Below are 8,807 nucleotides of genomic sequence, written 5' to 3'. Positions count from 1 at the left end.
CTTTCAAATAACCTGAAAGGGAAACATCCTTGGTATAGTGCACAAGTTCACTATTTGACTAACCCTAGACTGCGAGAGCTAGTGGCGTCATTATTTGAGACTGTGGTATATCTCCTGTAGAGCTTACAGTAATTAGACTAGCAGTAAAGAGATTAAATCTATTCTTAATCTTTAACTCTAAATTGGAAGCTTCAGACTGCTTCAAGTTATACAAATTCTCTAAGTACATTAAATTGTCTTTACTAGCCAAAGCTTACTAAGTTAACCAAGACATTAACTTGTCTTTGTTACTCTCTTATTTTACTTATCTAAAACCTCTATTCTACTAACCCAAGTAGCTAAGTTCTTAAGCTACAAACCAAACCTTCTTACAGCCCATCTTCTAAGATTCCTTAAAAGTCCCTTGTAAACAGGCAAGTATGGCTTTAAAGTATTCAAGCAGATTAGTAGGTGGTCTTTAAATTAGTCCCCCACAAATACCAGGATAGCTTGGTTGAAAGGCTAACCCAGTGAACCCTGGAAAGAAAAGATTGGGAAAACCAAATCTAAATATTCCATACTATACCCTTCTTGCTTTTAGTCTAAGATAGACCAAACTCCATTCTCTTTTATCAAGAAGTAGCCTTCTAGGATTCTCCTAGAATCTTCTTTATACCAAACCTCATTTTATTTCTACTTACTTTTCTGATCCTAACCTTTTCTTTACAACAACGGCCTTCAAGACACTTTACCCATATCACAAAAACTTCGGCTTGCCATTTTTGCATGGAGAAGAACAACTTACACTATGCCAGTGCCACCATTTCTGACATGCAAACAACAAGGATGGCGTGCAGGATTATCGTATCTCGCGCATCGAGTTCGCTCTGTAGTTTTGCAGCCTTGCCAATGTTCTCTTCAGCAAAATTAATGTGTGCTCCAGAAGTGCTTACTGCTTACAAGAAAGCAGATAGAAAGGTGAAATCTGTGTCTGCAGTCTTTTCAGAAGATGCAAGAGTTAATAGGCAGTTTTCTGAAGACTCTATGGCCAGTTTGCCTACTCTGTCACCTAACCCACCTAAGTTTACACCTGATGGAGGCCAGCTTAGCCAAGAAAATCTGGAGGCCATGAATATCAATCCAGATGGATTCATCTGGCCAGAGGAGGAAAATCTGTTCTGTACCCTTCTTCAAACCCATCAGAATCATTTTGTCTTTGAAGACAGTCAGCGAGATACTTTCAGAGAAGATTATTTCTCCTCATACATTATCCCAGTGGTACTCCATGTACCTTGAGCACTCAAGAACATTCCAATACCTTTGGGAATGCACCAAAAAGTCATTGACTTGCTTAGAGAGAAGATTGCAGCTGGTGTCTATGAGTCTAGTCAGTCATCTTACTGTTCACAGTGGTTCTGTGTCTTGAAGAAAAGTGGAAAGCTTAGAATTGTTCATGACCTATAGTCTTTCAACAAAATTTCTATCAGGGATGCAGGCCTTCCTTCTAACCTTGATAATCTTATGCAGCCATTTGCAGGATGCCAGTGCTACACAGTCTTTGACCTTCACTGGGGCTTTGATGCTCGTAAGGTCCATTCCAAAAGCAGGGATCTTACAGCATTTCTTACACCTCTTGGCCTTTTGTGAATCATGTCCTTACCCACAAGTTTTACCAACTCACCTGCTGAGTTTCAGGCCTGTATGTCATTCATTCTTCAGCAGGAAATCCCTGACTCTGCTAACATCTTCATGGATGACCTTCTAATTAGAGGTCCAGTAAGTCAGTATGAAGACAAGATAGGTTAACCTGAAGTATTACAAGCCAACCCAGGAATACATCACTTTATCTGGGAACATGCCAACAATGTCAACCAAATAATTCATTTTGTAGGACATGCTGGAGGAACATTCTCTCCATCTAAGGTTCAACTCTGCCAAGAAATGGCCCTGATTATTGGACAACTGTGCACGCCCAAGGGGTGTCTTTCAGACCAGCAACACATTGAAAAGATCCTGAACTGGCCTACTTTGAGGACCCCAAAAGAAGTTTGGGGGTTTCTTAGATTATGTGGTACTATGCGTATCTGAATAGACAACTACTCTCTAAAGGCTCGCCCTCTTACAGAGCTCATACGCTTTGACTCAGACTTTGTCTGGAATGACCAGCACCAGGAAGCCTTTGAAGAACTGAAATAGGCCTTAACATCACCCTTTGTATTGCACCCCATTGACTATCAGCTGGAGCAGTCAGTGGTTCTTTCAGTGGATTCCAGTATTATAGCTGTGGAATTTATCTTATTCCAATTGGATAAAGATGGAAGAAAGTGGCCAGCACGCTATAGGTCTATTCCCATGAATGAACGTGAGGCATGCTACTCACAGCCAAAACTGGAGCTCTACAGATTATTTAGAGCATTACAGGCCTATCGACTCTATATTATTGGAGCCAAGCACTTAGTGGTGGAAGTAGATGCCAAGTATATTAAAGGCATACTTAACGATCCTGACCTGCAATCTAATGCAACCATCAATTGCTGGATCTAAGAAATCCTGCTCTTTGACTTTAAGCTAGTTCACATCCCAGCTGAAAAGTATAAAGGTTCTGATGCATTGTCTAGAAAAGAGCTGGGAGGGGATGAGGAACTCTGTGAGAAAAATGACAGCTGGCTAAATGACATCCCACTGTATATTCCAATACAGTGTGAGGAATGGCTCCAGTCAGTAACTCAATTCACTATAATGGTAAGCCTCCAACCAATTTGGACCTTGCAAGTATTTCATTCATGCATCTATGAAGAGGGTGAACCCAGCAAAAACATGGCCTTCACTGCACCTTTCTCCCGGCAAAACCAAACCATAACTGAAATCTATCATTTCTTGCAAACCATGCAAACACCAGATTTTGCAGATCTGAAGAGCAGAGAGAGGTTTATTAAGAAAGCCATGAAGTTTTACGTCTCAGAGCAAGCGATGTACAAGTGGCAAGGAACTAAAAGACCTATTAAATGCATCTTTACCAGAGCTAAGCGTCAACAGCTGCTAAGAGCTGCTCATAAAAGCCATGGACATGGGGAAGAATAAGCAGCTATGGCAACTTTAAAGGAATGCTTCTACTAGCCCTCTCTATGGAATGATGTGCAGCACCATGTGAGATCTTGCCATCAATGTCAAATCAGAAGTGTGGCTAAAGCTGCGGTACTTATCATGGTCTACACACTCTCAACAATCTTCCTTAAAATCTATATAGATATTATGTACATGCTCACTTGTCATGGATATTGCTACATTGCAGCAGCCAGAGATGACTTGTCAGGAGCAGCAGAAAGGTGAGCTCTGAAGCACAATAGCTCCACCTCCATAGCAAAATTCTTGTGGGAACAAATCCTTTGCAGACATGGAGCAGTGGGCCAGGTAATCACAGATAATGGGCCTGAAGTAAAGGCAGCCTTTAGCCTGCTAATGGAGAGATATGGCATTTCACATGTGCAAATTTCAGACTACAACTCATGGGCAAATGAGGTTGTAGAAAGAGGTCACTTTATTATTTGGGCATCCCTTCTGAAGATGTACAATGGATAGGTACACAAATGGCCCACTTATGTTCCACATGCCTTCTTTGCAGATAAGATTATAGTACGGTGCCAGACAGAATATTCACTATACTACCTCCTTCATGGAATGCACCCAGTTCTGCCCTTTGACCTGGCAGAAGCAACTTTCCTTGTTGATGGATTTCACCACAATATGTCTTCTACTGAACTTCTGTCCTTGCATATTTAGCAGTTGCAAAAACAGCTAGAAGACATGGCACATGCAGCAGACGTTCTCAAGCAGCATCGCTTTTAGTCTAAATGGCAGTTCAAGTGATGCTTCAAAGCCACGCTAGTTCATGGAGCATATTCTCCTGGCTCTTTGATTTTGATACGTAATAAGCATGATGAAGGCTCTCTCTCCAAAGAGCATGATTGTTATCTAGGACCATTTGAGGTCATATGTCAAACTCGTAATGGAGCCTACATTATCAAGGAACTGGATGGCATAATTTTCAAGCAGCATATTGCAGCCTTCCGCGTTATCTTCTATATTGCACGATCACCAGAATATATCTCAGAAATCATGGAGAAGCTAGCAGAAGATGAGTTAAGCTCTGGCACAGACTTCTGGATATCTGAAAGCTCTGAGGAGTTTTCTGCTTATAAGTCAGATTCTAGCAGGAGTGCTACAAATCCAATATATGAGACGTCATCTCATTCAGACTCAGACTCTGCAACAACTTACCTATGCACAACTGGGAACAGTTGTGATTTCAAGCAACCTCCAAATATTATGCGTCAAATCAAGTTGTTACATAATAAGGGCAAACAGAGACAAAGACAAATACTGGGCAGACAGTAAAAGCATGAGTGGTCCAGGCAGGCTTTGATAAGGGCTACTAGACCCAAGGCTGTAAAATAGCCCCTGATAGAAGCTACTAGACCCATGACTGCAAAATAGGAGCTACTGTTTGAAAAGAGAAAACTTGGCATTTTGGGCCCCTAAGAATGTGGTGCCCTGGAAAGAGCAGGCCAGGCCTTTGAAGCAAGCCAGAACTAGGGCCAGAACACATAGGAGCTATTTAGAAAAGCTTGGTATTTGTCAGGAATTTGCCAGGGCTTAGCTAGGACAAATTGAAAAGGAACCTGGGCAAAAGTAGCTTAGAAATGCAAACCCCTATATAGAGCTCTCAAGTGTATATAACCCTTCCACTCATGTACTTAGTGCCCCAGCCTCATATTAAGCAGTAATTTCTCTGCACTGTGGTCAGCTCCCTCTGAATTTCAACCACCTGCATAGGTGACGCCTGGTTCAGAGGTCTTTGTATGTGTTTATTCTAGGTACCTGCTGTTGAGCCCCAGCTCCAGCCCAGTTTCTCTGTTCTTAAGCAAAGTAGTTCCTGGGTATCTCTTAGTCCACCTGGTGTTTTTGCATCACCTGCGTAGTAGTGAGTTTACTCAGTCAGTCAGCTTCAGTCAGTTGAGTCCACCCAGCAACTCAGTGCTGAAATGTGGTATACGAGCTTTTGTCTTACGTTACATCTATATCTACGACTCACGTTAGTCTCACTAGGTTGATAGCACACGGCTGTCTTCCAGTGGTCTTTGTTGGCGTCACACCTCTGCTTGTAGTTTATCTTCAAGTAGAATTATATGTGAAGTACTCCCAGTCTTTCTTTATAAGTATATCCTTGCTTGCGACCAAAAATTCTCCTTCTTAAACATCTAAGGCAGAAGTTGACCTAACGCCTGGTCCACCTAACTCGGTTAGAAAGCAAACTTAGTTTCTCCCTAACTCAGTCTTACTTTCTTCATTCACGATAGTGTATGCATGTTTTTATTATTTAACAAATATAAATATCCTCATAGCTTATCTATTTCAATAATATATTATATCTTTAATATATAATAGCAGTGTCACATAGTATAGAATTTTGCTAAAGCACAGTTATATTTGATCTGGTAAACTGTAGTATTTTATAGTTCTTATAATATATATCTATTTTCCAGCCATTTTTGCTACATTTTTTGCGCACTCAGTATTTGTATCGAAATAATACCTCGCAAAGATGCTACTAGTATTCTAGTGTAAAAGTTATATTTATATAATTTAGTTTGCTATAGTAATTGTAAAAAAAAAATGTAGCAAAACTTTGATTCTTCTTTGTAATGTTGTGCACTATTTTAAATAGTCATTGTATATTTTGTAGTATATATAAAGTTATTTACAGCTTTAAGTGTTTTTTTATTACTTTTTTTATTTTGACTACTGTTAATAAATATAATTTTAACATGGGCTGATCTTTATTATTTGCTTTTATAGTTATCTATTTTAGTTTCTAATCTAATTATTGTATTTGTAATTCGAAAAGATATAATTACTAGTAATATTAGCTAGATGCCATTATTATTTAAAGTAAGCTATAAAAGTAAGTATAATTCATAATATTTTACTGAACAATATTTGATAATGAAGCTGTTTTAAAAATATATCAAAATGTTATTTCAGCGCTAATTAAGCGTCCAAATATATTCAACATCTTTAAATACAAATAAATTAATTAAAAATGTTTTTAAGTTTATATCTCATATTTCAAACTGCTAATTGTCAAAAATAATAGTAATACATTTTGTAAACACAAGTAGTAAAAGAAAATGCCAATTCTACAACAAAAAATAATATATACAGCTTTTAACATCACTAACATATTTTATATACATAGACTAGCATTTATGTACTATCGCAAGAACAGCAAATAGTTTTTTTTTGCTAAGTACTAGCTAATACGCTATATACAACTGTATTTGTGTCATAAAATGTCATATCCATTCTGCCCTTTATTTATTACTATTGCACACTAACAACATGTTATTTTAACTAGCAAATTCAGTAGCTAAAGCAATAGTTGATAATTTATTGCAAAAAGCCACTGTATATATTAAACATTGTTGTATTAGCAAATGACGGTTATATTAAATATTGTACATTTAGCATTATATACAAGGACAACAGTCATATTTAGTCTTAGAACTGTGAGTATGTGTTAAACTTCTAGATTGCACTTGGAAATTATTTGCAAGTTATTAGCTAAGTGTATATAAGTACATTGAAGTGTAAAGTTTATGTGAGCTTTATGGCTCAGTAGCTAAAGTGTGCATGTTCTAACAGATGGCTTGAAAGTAATGAGACTGAGGTTCAATTATCATTGGGGTCATTCTTTTTTTCTTTCTTTTTTCTGAATATTATGCTTGTATAGAGCTATCAATATGTTGTATGACATAAGAAATGTGTATAAAATTAAATTTGAGTTTGGTACATTGATTTTGAAGCTAAGAATACTGAAATAACAGTCTATTAACAAGAAATAACAGCTCATTAACACCAAATAACAGTTGATAAATATCAAATGAATAGCTAATGAATAGCTCATGAACAGTTTATGAATGAATTACTAGATTAGTCTTAATTTACTATTAGAAATGTAAGCATAATAGAGGGGTCAGTTAATTAATATTACTATATTAATTAGTGTTAATTAGTACTATTTAGTAGTAATTAACATTGTGAGCTTTTCCAGATGAAAGTTACTCATCAAGTGGTAGAGCGGATGAGTTGGCAACCTGAGCAGAATCCATAGCAGAAATGACTGTCCCATCGAAGTAGGCAGTGTTAGAGGTGTTGATAAAGGCGCAGAACAGTGTCTCACCATTGTGGTCAAAGTTCATGCAATCAGAATAGATGTGAACATTGAGACTGTGATGACGAACGAGATACAGGACAGAGAAGAGATTGGAGCCAAGCTCTGGTACATGCAGCATTCTACTAAACTCTAGTTTGCGCACTAGCTTCTTCTTAACTTCTGGAGCAAACACTACTGACTCTACATCCTCAGAGTAGATGATGCGATTGTTTGCAAAATGAACAGCAACTCTCATTGGGGTGTAGTTGTGAAACCAGTGTTTGTAGGGTGTCATATAAGAAGTGGCCCCTGTGTCTGCAGTCCAGAGAAAGTGAGAGGCGGAGCCAAGAGTGGTAGAGTGCACAGAGTGACGCACAAAGACTTGGCCAACAAACTCGACAGAGTCTTTGTGCACTGCTGCGGCAGTGGAGGACAATTTGGAGGCATTTGAAGTGATAGAAGAGATGGACTTGCCCTTGCCACCTCACTCCTTCTTCTCCTACGTGTCCTTAGTTACCTGGTCCTTCATGCGCACATAGTGAATGCACTACAATTGAAGGTAACCTGGGAGCAAGCAGAAGTCGCATATACCAGTATTGGTAGGCTGAGACATTAAAGCAGACAGGACAGCTATTGCTCCTGGCATGCTGGAGCGAGTGCAGAGGGCCTCCTCATTGATAAAGATGGCCTGGAGTGTGTCTTTGTCGAGTTTGTCGAGTAGCTGCAAGGACAAGGCAAAATAGGAGTAGGAGGTGGGCAGAGCATGAACCATAGTCATAGAGACCAGTTCTACATTAAGGCTGTCAAATGTGAAGAAGGTAGAATGCAGATTCTTGATTTTGTGCATGGCAGCATCGATCCTGGTCATCAAAGACAACAGAGACTTATTGTCAGCCATGTGAATGGAGAAGAACTTCTCTCAAAATGCTTCTGCAGGTGCACAGACTTGAGCTTCTTCCAGATCTTGACTGGGTCACCAATGAGGTCTTTCACATGTGTTGTTGTAAAGAAAAGGTTAGGATCAGAAAAGTAAGTAGAAATAAAATGAGGTTTGGTATAAAGAAGATTCTAGGAGAATCCTAGAAGGCTACTTCTTGATAAAAGAGAATGGAGTTTGGTCTATCTTAGACTAAAAGCAAGAAGGGTATAGTATGGAATATTTAGATTTGGTTTTCCCAATCTTTTCTTTCCAGGGTTCACTGGGTTAGCCTTTCAACCAAGCTATCCTGGTATTTGTGGGGGACTAATTTAAAGACCACCTACTAATCTGCTTGAATACTTTAAAGCCATACTTGCCTGTTTACAAGGGACTTTTAAGGAATCTTAGAAGATGGGCTGTAAGAAGGTTTGGTTTGTAGCTTAAGAACTTAGCTACTTGGGTTAGTAGAATAGAGGTTTTAGATAAGTAAAATAAGAGAGTAACAAAGACAAGTTAATGTCTTGGTTAACTTAGTAAGCTTTGGCTAGTAAAGACAATTTAATGTACTTAGAGAATTTGTATAACTTGAAGCAGTCTGAAGCTTCCAATTTAGAGTTAAAGATTAAGAATAGATTTAATCTCTTTACTGCTAGTCTAATTACTGTAAGCTCTACAGGAGATATACCACAGTCTCAA

General features: G+C 38.5%; 3 protein-coding genes across 3 annotated transcripts; 2 read left to right on the top strand and 1 right to left on the bottom strand.

Annotated features, from left to right (window-relative positions):
- Window positions 1-888: 888 nt before the first annotated feature.
- On the top strand, window positions 889-1,626 carry PHACADRAFT_178145 (uncharacterized protein; the record flags this gene model as incomplete). The annotated part of the gene is made up of 2 exons (XM_007400613.1): window positions 889-1,266; window positions 1,444-1,626. 2 exons carry the CDS (start codon window positions 889-891, stop codon window positions 1,624-1,626), a joined length of 561 nt encoding a protein of 186 aa, XP_007400675.1.
- A 2,223-nt stretch (window positions 1,627-3,849) lies between these two features.
- PHACADRAFT_81587 (uncharacterized protein) lies at window positions 3,850-4,185 on the top strand (the record flags this gene model as incomplete). Its single annotated transcript, XM_007400612.1, has 1 exon — window positions 3,850-4,185. A coding segment is annotated over one exon (336 nt), but the record flags the coding sequence as incomplete, so codon positions are not given.
- A 2,912-nt stretch (window positions 4,186-7,097) lies between these two features.
- PHACADRAFT_104211 (uncharacterized protein) lies at window positions 7,098-7,589 on the bottom strand (the record flags this gene model as incomplete). The annotated part of the gene is made up of 1 exon (XM_007400611.1): window positions 7,098-7,589. A coding segment is annotated over one exon (492 nt), but the record flags the coding sequence as incomplete, so codon positions are not given.
- Window positions 7,590-8,807: the final 1,218 nt, after the last annotated feature.

Source organism: Phanerochaete carnosa (assembly GCF_000300595.1).
Source record: "Phanerochaete carnosa HHB-10118-sp unplaced genomic scaffold PHACAscaffold_11, whole genome shotgun sequence".
Lineage (NCBI taxonomy): Eukaryota > Fungi > Basidiomycota > Agaricomycetes > Polyporales > Phanerochaetaceae > Phanerochaete > Phanerochaete carnosa.
This window is presented reverse-complemented; position numbering and strand designations above follow the sequence as displayed.